At 44.7% G+C, this 23,268-nt stretch overlaps 1 protein-coding gene across 1 annotated transcript in view; it reads right to left on the minus strand.

Moving 5' to 3' along the window:
- Positions 1-4,826: 4,826 nt before the first annotated feature.
- LOC120529937 (otoconin-90-like) overlaps positions 4,827-23,268 on the minus strand; it is a 54,057-nt gene continuing 35,615 nt past the window's right edge. Inside the window, exons 8-11 of the mRNA XM_039754145.1 lie at positions 16,242-16,466; positions 15,161-15,335; positions 8,220-8,326; positions 4,827-5,263 (exon numbers count right to left, since the gene is read on the minus strand). Of these exons, the coding sequence (XP_039610079.1) occupies positions 4,827-5,263; positions 8,220-8,326; positions 15,161-15,335; positions 16,242-16,466 (944 nt within the window). The remainder of the gene's footprint in view (positions 5,264-8,219; positions 8,327-15,160; positions 15,336-16,241; positions 16,467-23,268) is intronic.

Consider the following 23,268-nt stretch of genomic DNA (forward strand, 5'->3'; position numbering starts at 1 on the left):
TATGGCTGCCACAGGTCCTGGCGCACTTCTCTTCATTGATGATGGACTTGCTGGCCGCAGACTCATAATGAATTCTGAGGTGTGCAGAAACATCTGATCTGCTGAAGTCCAAACTCAGTGAACGGCACTTCATCCTACAGCAAGATAATGAGCTGCTGAGGACACACAGGAGTTTATCAAAGCTAACAAATGGAAATTCTTGAATGGCCAACCCAGTCACCCGATTTCAGTTTAACTGAGCAGGCCTTCCATATGCTGAAGAGAAAACTTAAGGGGACAAGCCCCCCGAAACAAGCAGGAGCTGAAGATGGCTGCATGAGAGGCTTGGCAGAGAAGATCCTCGGCACCTGCTGATGCCTATGAATGGCAGTGACATGCAACAAAACCTGCCATTGTTGTGTCGCCGTGAAATGGGGATCCATGGTGTGACCAAAATGTGTGCAAATCTCCTTAAATGAAAGTCTGCAATGTGCACTTGGATTTGTAATTTTAAACTGTGGAGCAGAGGAGTCATTGAAGGAGAAAATGGGTCTTTGTGTCCAACATTATGGAGGGCGCTGAATATCTAAATGTGTTAAAGTAGTCACACACAGAAAAAACACTCGGCATGTAATATTAGGGGAATCGAGCCCACCATTACAGCATATGAATGACAGTCTCCTTTAATATCTAGAAATCGTACAAAGCGCTACTTTATCTCCCTTTTTTAAAATGTATTGATGTAATGCCTGTTGGGTAGGTTTCATTAAATCCATCCACCGGGTTCAATAAGGAAATTAGCACTTCACAGCAGGCAGCTTGACTTTAATAAGGCCGAGGAGGACAGCGAGATATGCCTTTTATCTAAATTTACAGCTGATGCCGGCAAGGCGCTTGGCAGATAAAAGAAAGCAATTCTGTGTAACCTTCAGAGCGGCTGTGCAGAAATGAAGCGCTTGCTTCACACTCCCAGTGTTAACGTGATATTCATTCATCTTTTGTTGTCTGCAATAGAGAAAATTGTACAGCGCAAAAGTGAGAAAGCACCTTCATAATATGTACAGTATACCGAATGATAACCATCAGGACGAAATACATGCCATTAAGCAGCGGAAAAAATCAATTTTAGATGGAAAGGTGAGGTTATATGTTATTAATTATTAATCCTCTTCATCCCGAAAGGTATGTAAGGCGTTGATGATTTGCCTCCATCTGGTCCAGTGTAGCGGTCAAAACCGCGACGATTCACCACGTTTTTAGGCATACAGTGGTGTGAAAAACTATTTACCCCCTTCCTGATTTCTTATTCTTTTGCATGTTTGTCACACAAAATGTTTCTGATCATCAAACACATTTAACTATTAGTCAAATATAACACAAGTAGACACAAAATGCAGTTTTTAAATGATGGTTTTTATTATTTAGGGAGAAAAAAAATCCAAACCTACATGGCCCTGTGTGAAAAAGTAATTGCCCCCTGAACCTAATAACTGGTTGGGCCACCCTTAGCAGCAATAACTGCAATCAAGCGTTTGCGATAACTTGCAATGAGTCTTTTACACGCTCTGGAGGAATTTTGGCCCACTCATCTTTGCAGAATTGTTGTAATTCAGCTTTATTTGAGGGTTTTCTAGGATGAACCGCCTTTTTAAGGTCATGCCATAGCATCTCAATTGGATTCAGGTCAGGACTTTGACTAGGCCACTCCAAAGTCTTCATTTTGTTTTTCTTCAGCCATTCAGAGGTGGATTTGCTGGTGTGTTTTGGGTCATTGTCCTGTTGCAGCACCCAAGATCGCTTCAGCTTAAGTTGATGAACAGATGGCCGGACATTCTCCTTCAGGATTTTTTGGTAGACAGTAGAATTCATGGTTCCATCTATCACAGCAAGCCTTCCAGGTCCTGAAGCAGCAAAACAACCCCAGACCATCACACTACCACCACCATATTTTACTGTTGGTATGATGTGCTTTTTCTGAAATGCTGTGTTCCTTTTACGCCAGATTTAACGGGACATTTGCCTTCCAAAAAGTTCAACTTTTGTCTCATCAGTCCACAAGGTATTTTCCCAAAAGTCTTGGCAATCATTGAGATGTTTCTTAGCAAAATTGAGACGAGCCCTAATGTTTTTTTTTGCTTAACAGTGGTTTGCGTCTTGTAAATCTGCCATGCAGCCCGTTTTTGCCCAGTCTCTTTCTTATGGTGGATTTGTGAACACTGACCTTAATTGAGGCAAGTGAGGCCTGCAGTTCTTTAGACGTTGTCCTGGGGTCTTTTGTGACCTCTCGGATGAGTCCTCTCTGCGCTCTTGGGGTAATTTTGATCGGCCGGCCACTCCTGGGAACGTTCACCACTGTTCCATGTTTTTGCCATTTGTAGATAATGGCTCTCACTGTGGTTCAATGGAGTCCCAAAGCTTTAGAAATGGCTTTATAACCTTTACCAGACTGATAGATCTCACACACTTCTGTTCTCATTTGTTCCTGAATTTCTTTGGATCTTGGCATGATGTCTAGCTTTTGAGGTGCTTTTGGTCTACTTCTCTGTGTCAGGCAGCTCCTATTGAAGTGATTTCTTGATTGAAACAGGCGTGGCAGTAATCAGGCCTGGGGGTGGCTACGGAAATTGAACTCAGGTGTGATACACCACAGTTAGGTTATTTTTGAACAAGGGGGCAATTACTTTTTCACACAGGGCCATGTAGGTTTGGATTTTTTTTTCTCCCTAAATAATAAAAACCATCATTTAAAAACTGCATTTTGTGTTTACTTGTGTTATATTTGACTAATGGTTAAATGTGTTTGATGATCAGAAACATTTTGTGTGACAAACATGCAAAAGAATAAGAAATCAGGAAGGGGGCAAATAGTTTTTCACATCACTGTATGTAATATCGGCAGAGTTTCTTTGCAGCCTTTGTCGATTTTCATAAAGCGTTCGACTCAGTTGATCAGGCTGCCCTGTGGCACATCCTGAGGGTTTGTGGGATCCCCTCGCGGTTTCTGGATATCATGGCCGGCCTGTCCACTGGTACTGTGAGTGCTGTGCAGAATGGAGGCAGGACCTCTGAGTTTCTCCCCGGTGATTCTGGGGTTCTTCAGTGGTATGTTCTGCTCCTACTGTGTTCAATGCTTGTATGGACTGGTTGGTGGGCAAGGTCGTGGGGTCCAGAGGCTGTGGGGCATCTGCTGGTGAAGGAAGATTCACGGATCTTGACTTTGCTGATGATGCTGGGATCTTCGCGGAGTCAAGGGAGGTTCTGATCGGGATGCTCGAGAGACTGAGGCTTGCAAGTGTCCTGATAAAAACCAATGATCAGTGCCTTTAATGACCTCTTGGGCACAAACACCAGCAGTGTCTGTCTGCAGAGAGAGTGTGGACCTCATTGAGAGGTTCATTTACCTCGGCGGTGACATTTATGTCTCTGGCGACTCTTCCTATGAAGTCAGTAGATGGATTGGGCAAGCATGGGGTGTCATGAGGTCACTGGAAAGGTGGTGCCGGCGCTCCCGATATCTGCAAAAAAGGTCCAAGTCTTTAGAGTCCATGTGGCGCGTTTACTCTGAGGGTGATCCGGCTCATAAGAACCTCATTGTTGGGGACCTCCGAGTGGCTGGACCAGGCCAAGGGGACTCCCACGTAACATTTGGTTGTGGAAGGTAGAAGGTCATTTCCGGAGGGTGGGACTGGACTGCGTGTCTGCCTGGAGGGTTGCCAAGTGGGATCACGAGTTGTTTCGTCATGTGGTGGGTGCGACAACGTGCTGTACCAGTACCTGCTCACCTACCTGACCTGACGTATCCAAATATGAGTAAGTGGCCAATGTAAAGTGCCATGCTATATTATAAATGTACACTATGCAGCCAATAGCATGTGGATATCCCTCCAAATGGCTGAGGTCAGGTGTTTCAGCTGGCCCAATTATTAAATTGCAAATATATATAGCCATGCAATTTCAAACGTTGGGTTGAACTGAGGAGCTCGGTCACTTTAAACATGTCACTGTCATAGAATGCCACCATTGCCACAAGTCAGTATGTGAAAATTCTGCTCTGCTAGATCATCTTGGTCATCTGCAAGTGCCATCATTGTAAAGTGGAATCCACAGTTCGGCCACAAAATCGTAGACCAAGGCCTCCAAGTGCCAAAGTGTGTAAAATGGCCTATCCTCTGTGGAAAGCCTTCCTAGCAGAGCTGAAGCTGTTAGAGCTGCAAAGGGTGGGCTGACACCACATTAAAGCCTACGCATTAAGAATGGGATGTCATCAAAGTGCATGCGTGTCTAAAGGCAATACTTTGGGCAGCAGAGTGTATTTGTGGCAATAAATCTCATTATTGGAATCTGAAACTGTGTCTGTGCAGTTATGTCTGGGGGTTTAGGGTTAAGTGGAGTCAGGGGCTGCAGAGCTGAAGGATGCCAATTCAAATCCCATAAGTACCAGGAGGGATCCTGGAGGTGACATCAAAGTCCCTTAACCTGAATATAACCCGAGTGGTGCTGTACAATGGTTGACTCTGCACTCTGACCTCCAAGGACAGTTTCCCCTCAGGGGTTAATACAGTGTATCAAATAACAAAAAAAAAAACATACAGTGCCCCCTAGTGGTCCACAATAGATATAAGCCTGTATATACAGCACAAATGTAAACTGAAATAAAATACAAAAGGAAAACACACACACACACAATGATGATGAGAGCCAATAAGCACCAGAGAAACGTGTATTGTGTCAATGAGGTCGTGTTGACCTTTTCTTTTTCGTCAACTCAAGTCATGGAAACACAGGAAAAAAATGAAGCCATGTACAATATAAAATAACGTGACAAAAGGCGACGCTCACGCTGCGTTTCATTTTCTTCTCGGATTCGTGGTGCTTTGCGTCTCCCCGTATATTTCAGACGACCAAGCCAACTCTCCATTCTGCTCGCCGTTTTCTTCTGGGCCTTCAGTCTCTGCAGTCGTCGTCATGTCCGTGGCTCCCCGTGGCGTAGTGCCCACACCGAGATGCCTGGCAGCACGTGAGCGGGATTGACGTGCCAGTCTGGATGAGCCTAAAGATTCCAAGGTGTGAATTCCGATTTCCTCGCTGGAGTCTTCCGATTTCGGAGGTGTCGGTCTGGGGGGTCGTCCGCCGGCTGGCCAGCGCCTGCAGGATGCTTTCATGCCACGGCACTGCTGCCTGTCCAGGAAGGCCATTGAATCATTGAACTGGGCACGCGCCATGCACTCTGCGCCTGCTTTGTCACATATGCAGTTTAACTTGTCACAAATGGTCATTCCCACACCTGAGGGGGACAGATTGAAGAGACAAACATGGACTTACAACTAAACAAACAGATCAAATGTACCAGGACAGGGGTGTCGAACTTCGGTCCTGGTGCGCTGCAGTGGCCGAAGGTTTTCATTCTAACCATCTTCTTAATTAGTGAGCTATTTTTACTGTTGATTAACTTGTTTGGCCTTCGTTTTAATTGACGTGACTCAGACCCCTTAGTTCAGGGGTTTCAAACTCTAGTCCTGGTGGGCCGCAGTGGCTGTAGGTTTTCATTCTAACCCTTTCCCTAATCAGTTTTCACTGCTAATGAACTCATTTTCCCTTCATTTTAATAGCCCTGTTTTTAAGGATTCAGTCCTCTGAATTGATTCGTTTCTTCATTAAACAGAAATGAGACGTGAAACGAGCCAACAGATGAACGTCAAACTCCAGCCAATTTCACTCCAACCAGTTTCTTAATGAGAAGCCCATTCTTGCTGTTAATTAAAGCCGTTATTGAATATCAGGACTTGTTGCTGCTCTCCTTCTGCCACAGCAGATGGTTGATTTTCTGTTTTATCCAAGACCACCATACTGATGTTTTGGTGACCTGAGCAGACCAACGTTGCTGAGACCTTCACCTCTCTTTATTTTATGGTCAGCTGGTCTTGTTTTGTGTCTTATTATTGTTTGGCTGCTCATTAAGGAAAAGGAAACAACTAAACCACGGGAGTCAAACTCCAGTCCTGGGGGGCCGCAGTGGCTGCAGGTTTTCATTCTAACCGTCTTCATCATTAGTGGCCAGTTTTTGCTGCTAATTAACTTCTTTTGCTTTATAGTTCTAATTAACTTGACTCCAAACCAGTTGTCTCTTTTTCTTTAATTAGAAGCCAAAAAATAATGAGACACAAAACGAGCTGCCACATGACCAGCTCACCTGTGCCCATCACACAATATCTGAGCATAAAGAAAGGTGAGGGTCTCAGTAAGGTTGATCTCTCAGGTCAACAAAACATTCTGACAATGTTCTTAGAAAAACAGTTTTGGAAATGTCTGCTGTGTCAGAAAGAGAGCAGCAACAAGCTGTGGAATTAAATCTTCTTCTCCCATTAGGGGTTGCCACAGCAGATCATCTTCTTCCATATCTTTCTGTCCTCTGCATCTTGTTCTGTTACACTCATCACCTGCATGTCCTCTCTCACTTCATCCATAAACCTTCGCTTAGGCCTTCCTCTTTTCCTCTTCCCTGGCAGTACGCTTCTCCCAATATGCCCAGCATCTTTCCTCTGCATATCCAAACCAACACAATCTCGCCTCTCTGACTTTGTCTCCCAAACGTCCCACCTGAGCTGACCCTCTAATGTCCTCATTTCTAATCCTGTCCATCCTCGTCACACCCAATGCAAATCTTAGCCTCTTTAACTCTGCCACCTCCAGCTCTGTCTCCCGTGCCACCGTGTCACCCCCATATAACATAGCTGGTCTCACTACCGTCCTGTAGACCGTCCCTGTCACTCTTGCTGATAACCGTCTGTCACATGTCCCTCCTGACACTCTTCTCCACCCATTCCACCCTGCCTGCACTCTCTTCTACAATCCCCATTACTCAGTACTGTTGATCCCAAGTATTTAAACTCATCCACCTTCGCCAACTCCTTGCATCCTGACCATTCCACTGACCTCCCTCTCATTCACACACATGTATTCTGTCTTGGTGGTCCTACTGACCTTCATTCCTCTCCTCTCATATCTCCACCTCACCAGGGTCTCCTCAGCCTGCTCCCTACTCTCACTACAGATCACAATGTCATCAGCAAACATCACAGTCCACGGGGTCTCCTGTCTAATGTCATCTGTCAACATGTCCATCACCATTGCAAATAAGAAAGGACTCAGAGCCGATCCCTAATGCCATCCCACCTCCGTCACTCCTACCGCAGACTTCTCCACGGTCACACTTCCCTCGTACATATCCTGTACCACTTACATACTTCTCTGCCACTCCCGACTTCCTCATACAATACCACAGCTCCTCTCTTGTCACCCTGTCATTTGCTTTCTCCAGGTCCACAAAGACACAATGCAACTCCTTCTGGCCTTCTCTCTACTTCTCCATCAACACCTTCAGAGCTAACATCGCATCTGTGGTGCTCTTTCTTTCTTTCTTTCTTTCTTTAAGCTGTGGAATTAAATAACAGGTTTAATTAACAGCAAGAATTGGCTTCAAATTAAGAGATTGGTTGGAGTGAAACTGGTTTGGCGTTTGAAGCCCCAGTTTAGCTGGTCATCTGTCGGCTCGTTTCACATCTCACTTCTGTTTGGCTGCCATTTAATGAAGAAACGAATCAATTCAGAGGACTGAATCCTTATAACACGGCCCTTAAAATAAAGGCAACAGATGTAAATTAGCAGTGAAAACAGATTAGGAAAAGGGTTAGAATGAAAACCTGCAACCATTGCGGCCCTCCAAGACCAGAGCTGGACACCCCTCAACTAAGGGGTCTGAGTCACGTCAATTAAAACGAAGGCCAAACAAGTGAATCAGCAGCAGAAACGGCTCACTAATTAAGAAGACGGTTAGAATGAAAACCTGCGGCCACTGCAGCCCACCAGGACCGGAGTGGGACACCCCTGAACTAGTCGAATCCTCCTGATCCCACATAATCATTTTTTTTTTTTTAAAAAAAGGCAAGAAAGCAAGAAATTTCCACAGATTAAAAAATTTCTGGTGGGGAAAAAAAACCCAAATTGAGTGCAAGGTAACAAAATGTGAAAAAAACTGAAGGGGTCTTCAAGACTTTCTGAATCCATCATATGATGGTTAACCAAACACTGTACTGAGAAGCCAATCACGTTCCCTTTCGGTAAAATCACCCACCCGCCATTTGACCCACCTAACCCAGTTTGAAGATGCAGCTGTTTTTGAAATTCTTGTTTGACCCCCCTGAGCCCACCCGCTCCCCACAAGACGACATCAACACACTTACATCTGGGTTGCCCGTTTTCACACGTGAGGTGGCCATTAAATCTTCTTTCTGGGCGACAACCGAGCATTCGAATCTGCTCCAGGCAGCACTGGTGATGGTAGCAACACCTAGAAGTGACATTTGAACAACAACACAGATTTCAGGTGCAGTACATCATACGTCTCGGGGGACCGCGCTTCCTTTTGGATTTGATAAGAAAATCATTTATTTAGTGAACGGCTAAGCTGTCTCAGTTTCTCATCCAGATCCTTCTTAAATGTTGTTTCTGCTTCACCTTCATGCCACGGTAGTTTGTTCCAGATTTCCACAACTCTTTGTGTAAAGAAGAGCCTCTTGGATAAACATAAAGGGAGGAGGCCCAAGTTCTTCAAAGACAATTTACAATACAATACAATTTATTTTTGTAGAGCCCAAAATCACACAAGGAGTGCCAAAAGGGGCTTTGACAGACCCCCAGCCTTGACTCCCTAAGAAAACAAGAAAACCCTTGTAGGGAAAGACAACAGTTGGGTACAAGACCTGAACCCAGGGTGCTGGAACCATGAGTGGACCACCATACTATCAAGGCCAGACCCTACTAAAAAGATGCCTGAGAACTTCTAGATGCCCCTGAGCCCTGAGGAAATGCATAATGCAAAATATTTATTTATTTGCTTAGCAGACACTTAATCCAAAGCGACTTACTAAAGAAGTCAACCTAATCGAGTAACATCAGTCAGGGGAACTGTTTGGTGTTACAGGACAAGTTGACAATATTGATCATGACAAGTGAAGATCTCAGAACAAAAATATTAGCGAGTTACAATCCCCAAATAATGAAACCGAACAACTAATACCAGTTAATAATAATAATTTGAGGGTGGGCGGCACGGTGGGTAGCGCTGCTGCCTCGCAGTTAGGAGACCTGGGTTCACTTCCCGGGTCCTCCCTGCGTGCAGTTTGCATCTTCTCCCCGTGTCTGCGTGGGTTTCCTCCCACAGTCCAAAGACATGCAGGTTAGGTGCATTGGCGATCTTAAATTGCCCCATGTGTGTGCTTGGTGTGTGTGTGTGTGCGCCCTGCCCGGGGTTTATTTCCTGCCTTGCGCCCTGTGTTGGCTGGACCCCCGTGACCCTGTATTGGGTTGGATAATGGATGGATGGAGAATCTGAGGGAGTCAGAAGTTCAAATGAAGGTGGGCAGTCTGTTCCACTAGTTAGGAACCATAATGAATAGGGAGTGGATTGAAATTTGATGTCATGCAGAAGTGGCTTCACCAGATGCTGTTCATCAGCTGACCTTAGTGGGTGAGAAGGAGCAGAGGACTTCAGAAGTGTCCCCATATACCTAGGTGAGGATCCTCAGACTGATCTGTAGATGAACATCAAGGATTTGAACTTAATACATGCTACTAAAATAGCTCAAACCGAAGAGAGCAGTGACAAGTGTCTGCCTCGGCTGACTGAACACCAGACATGCCACTGCATTTTGAATCATCTGAGGTGGCCTGGTGACACATGATGGTACTCCTGCCACCAGAGAGTTACAGGAGTCCAGACATGACATGACAAAGCCAAAGCCTGCACCAGGAATTGTGTTACACGATCTCATCTTGTGCACGTTGTACAGAGTGAATCTGCAAGACTGTGAGACTGTAGCAGTGCGGTCCCTACAGGTCCCTGAAACACAACTGCGGTGAGCACTTTGTCATTTATGATGAGAGAAGAATAATCTCTGGCTTAGAAGCTGTTCCTGGCCTGCAGGAATACACCTGATTGGGAATTTCTTGTAGTGATTACAGAAAATAAACTGGTTTTATGCACAGCACATTTTGCCTATTGTCAAGGAAGTTCAAAATACAATATAGCACCTTTTACATTTATGTTTCATATTTATCTATCTACAATATAGTGCCTTTTATCTACCTATTATATAGTGCCTTTCACATCTATCTATCTATCTATCTATCTATCTATCTATCTATCTATCTTCTAGTTCCTTTCATATTGAGCTATCTATCTTCTAAATTATCTGATTGTGATTCAGAAGTAGGAATGTAGTACTGTACTCCGATCTTCACAGTGTCAAATAAGTAAAACACCTGCCATGGCGCAGCATCAGAGGCTTTGCCTCAGGTACTGACATCCAAGGTTCCATCCCCATGAGGAGATTCAAAAGTGCGTACAATAAGGGCAAAAAAAAAATGTGTCGTGTAACCTTTGTATTATTTGGCAGATACTGTATCACATATTTATCTATCTATCATATAATGCCTTTCACATCTATCAATCTTTTTAAATAGTGCCTTTCACATCTGTGTATCAATCTCTCTGTCTATTATATAGTGCCTTTCATATCTATCTATCTATTATATAGTGCCTTTCACATCTGTGTATCTATATCTATCTATCTATCTATTATAGCACCTCTCATATCTATCTATCTAATATATAGTGCCTTTCACATCTGTGTATCTATCTATCTATTATATAGTGCCTTCATATCTATCTATCTATCTTTCTATTATATAGTTCCCTTCACATCTGTGTATCTATCGCTCTGTCTATTATATAGTGCCTTTCATATCTATCTATCTATCTATCAACGTTTCCGCACTTTTATATTTTCGTAGGAAGGCGGGAGGAGGAGTAATTGGTCATGTCTGAGAGGTCTGTCCGGCAAACTAGCTGCCCTTGCAGTTTAGTTTAGTTGACCTCTAGTGAAAATGTCAGCAAAACATAAAAATGGCACCAAAGAGGAACAGTGTACACAAATTTTGTGGGCAGAAAGAGTGCCAGGAGCACAAATTTATACTCCGCACATGTGCTCAGAATGGGGAGAAAGTTCTCTCTTGTAGAGTCGTCTAGGAGTTGGTATGAAATGGTCGAAACTGGCTGTACTAGTGTGACGGATGCAGAACGCTCTCCGGGACGTCCAGCTGCAGCCATGACCACAAGATACGAAAGCAGTGGTGCATCAGTGGCTACGCGCTCGACCAAAAGCATTTTTTGCTGATGGCATTTGGTTGGTACAATGCTGGGAGAATTGTATTGCAAAGGAAGGTGATTATGTAGAAAAGTGATGGAATTTGTTTTTGAAATTCTTAATAAGTTGAGAAAGAAAAAGAAAAAGTGCGGAAAATTTTTGAACGCCCCTCGTATAACACTTAAACAGAAATTTTCCTAAACAAGAATTTTTCCTTTCTTTAAACTAGTCCAGCGGATCACGACTGTGACTTTAAAATACAATACAATACAGTTTATTTTTGTATAGCCCAAAATCACACAGGAAGTGCCGCAATGGGCTTTAACAGGCCCTGCCTTTTGACAGCCCCCCAGCCTTGACTCTCTGAGAAGACAAGGAAAAACTCCCAATAAAAACCTTGTAGGGAAAAATGGAAGAAACCTCGGAAAGGCAGTTCAAAGAGAGACCCCTTTCCAGGTAGGTTGGGCGTGCAGTGGGTGTCAAAAGTAGGGGGTCAATACAATACAATATACAGAACAGAACAATTCCTTAAGACAGCATAATAATAAAAATTTTAGAAGTACGATAAAAATAAAAATCAGTTTGTTAAGAACACGGAGACACAACTGGCACAAACATTAGGAAGTTTTTCTTCACACAAAAAAAGTGACCAAGTAGTGTGCAGTGGTGTAAAAAGGGGGCAGGCAGAAGGGCTGGGCACATTTTTGGGGGTGGCATTATTGGCCAAAAGGCTCAGTACAAGTCGTGTGTAAGCAGAAGGGTTCAGAAAAATATCAGTCATGAATGAAAAAAGTCAAATTCTCTGATTTTTATCCACACATGCTTCAAAAATAATTTCCATACTGTCCTTCTGTGATGGCATCAGACACAGCAATCACAAAAATTAACATAAACATTACACTGAGAATAATTTCTAGGAAGATAAACAACTAATTTACAATTTATAATTTAGTTTCCTTATCAATCCGAATGCATTCCTTCTCTGCGCAGAAAACATCCCCACCTATCACTGGTACACTACACTGGTTCTGCTTTTCGCAGCACAATTATATTAAACTAATAGTTAGAACACGGCTCATCAGTGCGTCTATACTATATTCTTGTCTAGCTGATGCTTATAAATAATTATATGTGATAATTATTGCTGTTTTTTCTATATATGAACTAGCTGTACCCTGTGGCTTTGCCCACATAGCAATTAAACAGGACTCTTCTTCTTCTTCTTTCGGCTGCTCCTGTTAGGGGTCATCACAGCGGATCATCTTCTTCCATATCTTTCTGTCCTCGTCATCTTGTTCTGTCACACCCATCACCTGCATGTCCTCTCTCACCACATCCATAAACCTTCTCTTAGGCCTTCATCTTTTCCTCTTGCCTCACAGCTCTATCCTTAGCATCCTTCTCCCAATATACCCCTCATCTCTCCTCTGCACATGTCCAAACCACCACAATGACGCCTCTCTGACTTTGTCTCTCAACCATCCCACCTGAGCTGACCCTCTAATGTCCTTATTTCTAATCCTGTCTATCCTCGTCACACCCAATGCAAAACAATCCTTACATACGTCAGTGCCAATTACAGCAAAAGCAAATGGGAATTTTACAAAATGACTGCACACACATAAACGCAAGAATCGCTGGAGACTTTAACCATGTGATGCTGGATAAAACATTACCTGCCTTCTCCCAGTATGTGGACTTTAACACTCGGGGAAACAGGACTATCGACCTACTGTATGCAAACGTTAAAGACACATACAGCGCCACGCCGCTGCCTGCGCTTGGGAGAGCAGATCATAACCTGGTTCTGCTTCAGCCTCACTACAAACCAAGAGTGAAGGCGCTACCTACAACCACACGATCATTCAGGAAGTGGTCCCCTAAGGCAGAGCAGGCTCTGAGAGGCTGCTTTGGAACTACGGACTGGGATAACCTGCTGGAGTCACATAGTGAGAACATTGAAGAGGCTGTTGACTGTACTACTGATTACATCAACTTCTGTATGGACATTGTAGTTCCAGTAAGAACAGTACGCTGCTATGCTAACAACAAGTCATGGATTACAAGTGACATCAAAGGCCTTTTGAACCAGAAGAAAAGGGCTTTTAAAGGCTGTGATCAGCATGAGCTCAAGCGCGTGCAGAAGGAACTCCGAGTCCAGCTCAGGACATTGAAGGAGCAGTACAGGAGAAAGCTGGAGCAGAAGTTGCAGAATAACAGCATGAAGGAAGTATGGGATGGGATAAAGATCATCACTAGCTGCAGCTCAAAGCGGGGTGCCACCATCGAGAGAGACGTAGAGAGAGAAAACCAGATGAACAACTTCTTCAACAGGTTTGACCACCCTAACCCACTCTCACCTCGGAGTGCTGCACCCTCCAACAACCCTTCTGCTGACACCAACATAGGAGAGTCATCCCCACCCACAATTACAGCAGCCCAGGTGAGCAGAGAGCTGAGGAGACTTTGTGCCAGCAAAGCAGCGGGTCCAGATGGAGTATCGCCACGACTGCTGAAGGCCTGTGCGTTGGAACTGGGGAGTCCTCTACAGCGCATCTTCAACCTGAGCCTGGAACAGGGGAGAGTCCCGAGGCTTTGGAAAACATCTTACATCACCCCAGTCCCAAAGGTATCATGTCCTAGTGAGCTGAATGACTTCTGGCCTGTCTCTCTGACATCACATGTGATGAAGACCATGGAGCGGCTGCTGCTTCACCACCTGAGGCCACAGGACCGCCACGCCCTCGACTCTCTGCAGTTCGCATGCCAGGAGAAGGTGGGAGCGGAGGATGCCATCATCTATATGCTACACCGATCCCTCTCCCTCTTGGATGGAGGCAGTAGTGCTGTAAGAATTATGTTTCTGGACGTCTCTAGCACCTTCAACAACATCCAACCTCTGCTCCTTAGAGATAAGCTGACAGAGATGAGAGTAAACTCACACCTGGTGGCATGGATCGTGGACTATCTTATAGACAGACCTCAGTATGTGCGTCAGGTCTGACATTGTGGTCAGCAGCACAGGAGCGCCACAGGGGACTGGACTTTCTCCGGTCCTGTTCAGCCAACATACATCGGACTTCCAATACAACTCGGAGTTCTGCCACGTGAAAAAGTTCGCTGACGACACTGCTATGGGGGGTTGCATCAGGAGTAGGCAGGAGGAGGAGTATAGGAACCTAATGAAGGACTTTATTAAATGGTGCGACTCAAACCACCTACACCTGAACACCAGCAAAACCAAGGAGCTGGTGGTGGATTTTAGGAGGACCAGGCCCCTCACGGACCCCGTGATCATCAGAGGTGACTGACTGTGTGCAGAGGGTGCAGACCTATAAATACCTGGGAGTGCAGCTGGATGATGAACTGGACTGTTCTGCCAATTCTGATGCTCTGTGTAAGAGAGGACAGAGCCGACTATGCTTCCTTAGAAGGCTGGCGTCCATCAACATCTGCAATAAGATGCTGCAGATGTTCTACCAGACTGTTGTGGCGAGCGCCCTCTTCTACGTGGTGGTGTGCTGGGGAGGCAGCATAAACAAGAGGGATGTCTCACGGCTGGACAAACTTGTTAAGAAGGCAGGCTCTATTGTAAGAATAAAGTTGGACAGTTTGACATCCGTGGCAGAGCAACGGGCACTAAGCAAACTCCTGCCAATCATGAAGAATCCACTGCATCCACTGAACAGGATCATCTCCAGGCAGAGGAGTAGCTTCAGTGACAGACTGAGGAGATCGTTCCTCCCCTACACTATGTGACTCTTCAAATCTACCCGGGGGAGTAAATGCTAACATTATTCAAAGTTATTGTCTGTTTTTACATGCATTTTTATTACTCTTGAATTTAATATTGTATTTTTTGTTTTTTGTATTAGTATGATGCTGCTGGATTATATGAATTTCCCCTTGGGATTAATAAAGTGTCTATCTATCTATCTACAGTATCTATCTGAAAACCAAATTCCGAGTGACTGCACCTGTCTAGTTCATCCACCGGGCGGCCTCGGCCTTCCTGTCCACAGTAGCAGCCGTACATCTCGAATTCGTGAGGGCATCGGTCGGTTAGGCAGTGCAGCATCTCCCCGAGCCTTGGCATTTCGTACTTCATCCGGCCATTGGAGCCGTATTGGTAGAAGGTGCTGCTGGTGCATTCTAAAAGGCACAAAACCAAACAGATAAGAAGGAGAAAGTTATTATTAATATTATTATTACAGTACAATCCCTCTTAATCGGCCACCTCAGGACTGGACTCATGGCCGGTTGCAGTTTTGGCCGGTTAATCCAATGCATATCTATTTTCATCCATCCACCCATCCATTTTCCAACCCGCTATATCCTAACTACAGGGTCACGGGGGTCTGCTGGAGCCGATCCCAGCCAACACAGGGGGCAAGGCAGGAAATAAACCCTGCCCTGCCCAGGGCACACACACACCAAGCACACACTAGGAACAATTTAGAATCGCCAATCCATCTAACCTGCTTATCTTTGGACTGTGGGAGGAAACCCACGCAGACACGGGGAGAACACGCAAACTCCACGCAGGGAGGACCCGAGAAGCAAACCTGGGTCTCCTAACTGAGAGGCAGCAGCGCTACCCACTGCGCCACCGTGCCGCCCTACCTATTTTCATGTAGAAAAATATTTCTAAGGTATGTACTGTACCTCTTTGACGTTCCTGAAGAAACCATATCCACAAGGCTTCATCCACGATTTCGCACACAGGTTTTTTTTTTCTCGTACAACGACTGGACAGTGTGGTGTAGCGGGCCCACAGCTCAAGTCAAAAAGGGCACTTTTTAAATAAATAATCGCCGCACTCACGGCTTAGCGAGGGGGCATGGTATATGTGGCCGATTGGTTCCCGGGGAGTTTGTGATGTGGGCGATCCTAACTTAAATGCACAGGTGAGGAGTCGTCTGCTTCCGTAATTGTTCCCAGGAACTGCTAATTGCCACATCTGATCCACATCCCCATGATAAACAGAAGCGCGAGGCAACTGGGGGGAGAACAGGAAAGAGCAGGAGGTTAATGGAGAAGGAAGCAGGGAGAGGAAACCCGGTGCAACAGAGCGAGCGAGCAGATTCGATGGAGCAAAGGCAGGCAGCTGGGGGATGAGCCCCTGCAGAGGAGTATTTGGCCGGCACTCGGTGGGGCTGAAGAACGCGGCTGAGCAATCACGGAGCATGGAGCGACCGGTATTGAAGACGACTAGCCGTCGAAAGGCCGCGGCAGTCGCAGAGGCTTTGGGCTGGTTTAGGTCCAGCATGAGCGCCCTGGCCGCTGGGGAGAGAAGCCAAGACTCGGTCCAGATGGAGCCCGACGTAGCCAGGGATCAGAGGGCCACCGGACCAGGGTGGAAGGCAGCTGCATCTGCAGGTAGGGCGACTCCCCTGTTACGATGCCCGATGGGAGAAAGAAGAAGGCACCGTGCTTTGGATTTTAAGAGGCCGCTTCCAGCCATTGTTTTAACCTCGTTTGCGTTGTTTTAAAGGACTTGTTTTTTTACTAATGGATTTTAACCTCCACTAATTCACTCATTTTAATGGATTATTTATTTAAAGAAGACTTCTGATACACTGCACTTAATTTAATTTGAATACTGTTTTGTTGTTTGCTGGTTTGAAAATACCTCTCACCTTTCAGGAAAGAAGGAAGTACATACATCTATACTAATAAAAGGCAAAGCCCTCGCTGACTGACTCACTCACAAATCACTAATTCTCCAAATTCCTGTGTAGGCTGAAATTTGGCAGGCTCATTCCTTACAGGTTACTTACAAAAGTTAGGCAGGTTTCATTTTGAAATTCTACGCGTAACGGTCATAACTGGAACCTTCTTTTATACATATATACGGCCATAGCCTGCAGCTCGGTCGCCGTGTGAGGCGGAGTTGCGTCCCACATCATCACGCCTCCCAAATAATTGAGTGCCTGCCCATATAAGGCCGTCCATCAGCAGCAATCCAATAGACACGCTGCCGCTAAATATTCGTGGGTGAAGGACTGTGCTTATGCAAACGAAGATGAGATGGTCAGGGTGTCTTTGGCACAAACTCAGTGAAAGTGCGAGAGAAACTTTTAAGTGCCGGGTCTGAGCTAACATTAAATAAAGCCGTGGACATCGCAAGATCGGACGAGATAGCACAAGCACAGCTGAGAACCTTCGATGCATGTACTCCGAGCGGCTCACGTGAACTGACTGTGAACGCAGTACGTAGAGAACAAGGAAGAGCTCCAAAGAGCGCTGAACAAAAAACACATTACACAATTGAGAAGGCAGCAAAAGAATATGAAGCGAGTGACGCATACAAGCATATTCATAAGTGCAGCTACTGTGGAAACAAAGCACACGGTGTAAACCTTAAGTTTAAATTAAGTTCATAGACAGGGCTGCTGGCGCTTGTCATGCCTACGACGAATACGATATTCGCGAGATACAAGTTTAATGAGAAGACACGGGGTATAAACGAGACTTTTGATCACTTTGTAACGGAGTTAAAATTTCTGGTGAAGGACTGTGTTTATGAAAACGAAGATGAGATGGTCAGAGATAAGACTAGTGTTTGCCACAAACTCAGCAAAAGTGCGAGAGAAACTTTTAAGTGCCGGGTCTGAGCTAACATTAAATAATTGCTGGTGAAGGACTGTGCTTATGCAAACGAACAGAATGCAAATGTTACGTTATTTTTAAAATGTTTCCTTTTCTTTTTCATAACTTCTTTAACACACTTCTTCTCCGCTGCAAAGTGTTGGTATTTTGCTAGTATAATATAAAGAAAATATAAAATATATATGTTATTTTAACAGTCCAGTTAATCCATCGGCAAGTTAATGCGAGGCCAGTTAAGAGGGATTGTTACTATTACAGTAATCCCTCGCTATATCGCGCTTCGACTTTCGCGGCTTCACTCTATCGCGGATTTTATATGAAAGCATAACTAAATATATAACACGGATTTTTCGCTGCTTCGCGGGTTCTGCGGACAATGTGTCTTTTTACTTCCTGTACATGCTTCCTTAGTTGGTTTGCCCAGTTGATTTCATACAAGGGACGCTATTGGCGGATGACTGAGAAGCTAACCAATCAGTGCACGCAGTTAAGTCCTCCTGACTGAGAAGCTAACCAATCAGAGCACGCAGTAAGTTCCTGCTTGCTGAATGCAGTGTGAACCAGGAAGTCTCGTCTCGCTCATTCTGCATCAACGTGTTTCGCTGTGTAAAGAGTTGTGCTCTTTTGTGTTTATCTTTGTGCGTAGTCAAGCCCTTCATTATGGCTCCAAAACGACCTGCTACTGCTTCAGGGGCCGTGCCCAAGCGCAAACGGAAGATGTTAACGATTGCCGAAAAGGTAAACGTTTTGGCTACGATTCTTTTTATTTAAAAAGTAGGAAAGTAATATAAGATCCACGGCCGCAGTGTCCTTTTAACTAGGGTGTAAAACGAGTTGTAAGTGGATGTAATAAGGCAGTAGTCTGGATGGAATCTGCTTTAGGGATTTGGATTGAAGACTGCCAGAAGAAGAACAACGGCAGTGCTACACAATCGCCTGAAGTGGCTCCTTTAACAGCCTTGTGCATTTCGCTTCATCCGCCATTGGAGCCGTATTGGTAGAAGGTGCTGCTGGTGCATTCTAAAAGGCACAAAACCAAACAGATAAGAAGGAGAAAGTTATTATTAATATTATTATTACAGTACAATCCCTCTTAATCGGCCACCTCAGGACTGGACTCATGGCCGGTTGCAGTTTTGGCCGGTTAATCCAATGCATATCTATTTTCATCCATCCACCCATCCATTTTCCAACCCGCTATATCCTAACTACAGGGTCACGGGGGTCTGCTGGAGCCGATCCCAGCCAACACAGGGGGCAAGGCAGGAAATAAACCCTGCCCTGCCCAGGGCACACACACCAAGCACACACTAGGAACAATTTAGAATCGCCAATCCATCTAACCTGCTTATCTTTGGACTGTGGGAGGAAACCCCACGAGACACGGGAGAACACGAACTCCACGCAGGGAGGACCCGAGAAGCAAACCTGGGTCTCTCTAACTGAGAGGCAGCAGCTACCCACTGCGCCACCGTGCCACCCTACCTATTTTCATGTAGAAAAATATTTCTAAGGTATGTACTGTACCTCTTTGACGCTCCTGAAGAAACCATATCCACAAGGCTTCATCCATCCATTTCAAGCACACAGGTTTTTTTTTCTCGTATAACGACTGGACAGTGTGGTGTAGCGGGCTCCACAGCTCAAGTCAAAAAGGGCACTTTAAAAATAAATAATCGCCGCACTCACGGCTTAGCGAGGGGGCATGGTATATGTGGCCGATTGGTTCCGGGAGTTTGTGATGTGGGCGATCCTAACTTAAATGCACAGGTGAGGAGTCGTCTGCTTCCGTGAATTGTTCCCAGGAACTGCTAATTGCCACATCTGATCCACATCCCCATGATAAACAGAAGCGCGAGGCAACTGGGGGGAGAACAGGAAAGAGCAGGAGGTTAATGGAGAAGGAAGCAGGGAGAGGAAACCCGGTGCAACAGAGCGAGCGCAGCAGATTCGATGGAGCAAAGGCAGGCAGCTGGGGGTGAGCCCCGCAGAGGAGTATTTGGCCGGCACTCGGTGGGGCTGAAGAACGCGGCTGAGCGATCACGGAGCCTGGAGCGACCGGTATTGAAGACGACTAGCCGTCGAAAGCCGCTGCAGTCGCAGAGGCTTTGGGCTGGTTTAGGTCCAGCATGAGCGCCCTGGCCGCTGGGGAGAGAAGCCAAGACTCGGTCCAGATGGAGCCCGACGTAGCCAGGGATCAGAGGGCCACCGGACCAGGGTGGAAGGCAGCTGCATCTGCAGGTAGGGCGACTCCCCTGTTACGATGCCCGATGGGAGAAGCAGGGGAGCCGCCAGGTAGAAAGAAGAAAGCACCGTGCTTTGGATTTTAAGAGGCCGCTTCCAGCCATTGTTTTAACCTCGTTATGCGTTGTTTTAAAGGACTTGTTTTTTTACTAATGGATTTTAACCTCCACTAATTCACTCATTTTAATGGATTATTTATTTAAAGAAGACTTCTGATACAGTGCACTTTATTTAATTTGAATACTGTTTTGTTGTTTGCTGGTTTGAAAATACCTCTCACCTTTCAGGAAAGAAGGAAGTACATATATCTATACTAATAAAAGGCAAAGCCCTCGCTGACTGACTCACTCACTCATCACTAATTCTCCAACTTCCCGTGTAGGCTGAAATTTGGCAGGCTCATTCCTTACAGGTTACTTACAAAAGTTAGGCAGGTTTCATTTTGAAATTCTACGCGTAACGGTCATAACTGGAACCTTCTTTTGTACATATATACGGCCATAGCCTGCAGCTCGGTCGCCGTGAGGCGGAGTTGCGTCCCGCATCATCACGCCTCCCAAATAATTGAGTGCCTGCCCATATAAGGCCGCCCATCAGCAGCAATCCAATAGACACGCTGCCGCTAAATATTCGTGGGTGAAGGACTGTGCTTATGCAAACGAAGATGAGATGGTCAGGGTGTCTTTGGCACAAACTCAGCGAAAGTGCGAGAGAAACTTTTAAGTGCCGGGTCTGAGCTAACATTAAATAAAGCCGTGGACATCGCAAGATCGGACGAGATAGCACAAGCACAGCTGAGAACCTTCGATGCATGTACTCCGAAAGGCTCACGTGAACTGACTGTGAACGCAGTACGTAGAGAACAAGGAAAAGCTCCAAAGAGCACTGAACAAAACACATTACACAATTGAGAAGGCAGCAAAGAATATGAAGCGAGGACGATACAAGCATATTCATAAGTGCAGCTACTGTGGAAACAAAGCACACGGTGTAAACCTTAAGTTTAAATTAAGTTCATAGACAGGCTACGCTGCTTGCTTATCATGCCTACTTAACAATCACGATATTCGCGAGATACAAGTTTAATGAGAAGACACGGGTATAAACGACTTTTGATCACTTTGTAACGGAGTTAAAATTTCTGGTGAAGGACTGTGTTTATGAAAACGAAGATGAGATGGTCAGAGATAAGACTAGTGTTTGCCACAAACTCAGCGAAGTAGAGAAACTTTTAAGTGCCGGGTCTGAGCTAACATTAAATAATTGCTGGTGAAGGACTGTGCTTATGCAAACGAACAGAATGCAAATGTTACGCTATTTTTAAAATGTTTCCTTTTCTTTTTCATAACTTCTTTAACACACTTCTTCTCCGCTGCAAAGTGTTGGTATTTTGCTAGTATAATATAAAGAAAATATAAAATATATATGTTATTTTAACAGTCCAATTAATCCATCGGCAAGTTAATGCGAGGCCAGTTAAGAGGGATTGTTACTATTACAGTAATCCCTCGCTAGATCGCGCTTCGACTTTCGCGGCTTCACTCTATCGCGGATTTTATATGAAAGCATAACTAAATATATAACACGGATTTTTCGCTGCTTCATGGGTTCTATGGACAATGTGTCTTTTACTTCCTGTACATGCTTCCTTAGTTGGTTTGCCCAGTTGATTTCATACAAGGGACGCTATTGGCGGATGACTGAGAAGCTAACCAATCAGTGCACGCAGTTAAGTCCTCCTGACTGAGAAGCTAACCAATCAGAGCACGCAGTAAGTTCCTGCTTGCTGAATGCAGTGTGAACCAGGAAGTCTCGTCTCGCTCATTCTGCATCAACGTGTTTCGCTGTGTAAAGAGTTGTGCTCTTTTGTGTTTATCTTTGTGCGTAGTCAAGCCCTTCATTATGGCTCCAAACGACCTGCTACTGCTTCAGGGGCCGTGCCCAAGCGCAAACGGAAGATGTTAACGATTGCCGAAAAGGTAAACGTTTTGGCTACGATTCTTTTTATTTAAAAAGTAGGAAAGTAATATAAGATCCACGGCCGCAGTGTCCTTTTAACTAGGGTGTAAAACGAGTTGTAAGTGGATGTAATAAGGCAGTAGTCTGGATGGAATCTGCTTTAGGGATTTGGATTGAAGACTGCCAGAAGAAGAACAACGGCAGTGCTACACAATCGCCTGAAGTGGCTCCTTTAAGGGCTGTAACGCTCTCCTTTGTTGTGCAGTAAAATTAAACTCATTGTTATCGGACAAGTCATCGTGTCATTGTTGGTGAGTAACCATAATTAATTTTCTACTTACAGTATTTAGTACATGTACGTACGTTTAGTGTTACTGTACACACATTTACTGTATACTATTTTTCTTGCATTATACGTATTTATTGCTGGTGGCCCGTCTATCGTAATGGCTGTAACATATGTGATATCGGAGACACTCAATATCTTTAAAATACTATTTAGGTTTTACTGTATATAAACAGTGCGTTTATATACATAATTTCAATGAATCTTACCTAATATCTAAGAGAATGCAAAGGGATTATGCTGTATAACTCTGCGGGGAATATTTATAAACAGTGTGGGAGAGTTTATAAGGGCTTAAAATATATAAAAATAACCATACAAGCGTATGGTTTCTACTTAGTAGATTTTCACCAATTGCGGGGGTGGGTCTGGAATGCAACCCCCGCGAGGAGGGATTACTGTATTACAAATATTTGAGATGTGCCATCTGTTGGAATGACAAATGCAATGAACTTTGTTACTAAATGCTAATTAGTTAATGATTAAGAGTAAGTATATATAGATTGTGAGAATTATGTACTCTTTTGAGACCCTTCTCTATGGGATGAAACGCAGAAGCGCAACTGCTGCATCTCTTGAGGGTTGCTTGTTTGTCGCCAAGGCATCCGCAGATTCGTGGCACCACAGAAACAACTGCAAGCTCACTGCTGCCACACGCAAAGCAATCTATCATATAGTGTCTTTAATCAATCTATCTATCTATCTATCTATCTATCTATCTATCTATCATGTAGTGCCTTTAATCAATCTATCGATTATATAGTGCCTTTCACATCTATCTATCTATCTATCTATTATATAGTGTCTTTCACATCTATCTGTCTATTTGTTATATAGTGCCTTTCATATCTTTCTGTGACTGTGACAAATTGGTCGTTAGTCTGAAACACTTTGACAACCATTATTCTAGACAATGGCATCCTC

The sequence above is a fragment of the Polypterus senegalus genome, chromosome 5, assembly GCF_016835505.1.
Source record: "Polypterus senegalus isolate Bchr_013 chromosome 5, ASM1683550v1, whole genome shotgun sequence".
Classification (NCBI taxonomy): Eukaryota; Metazoa; Chordata; class Cladistia; order Polypteriformes; family Polypteridae; genus Polypterus; species Polypterus senegalus.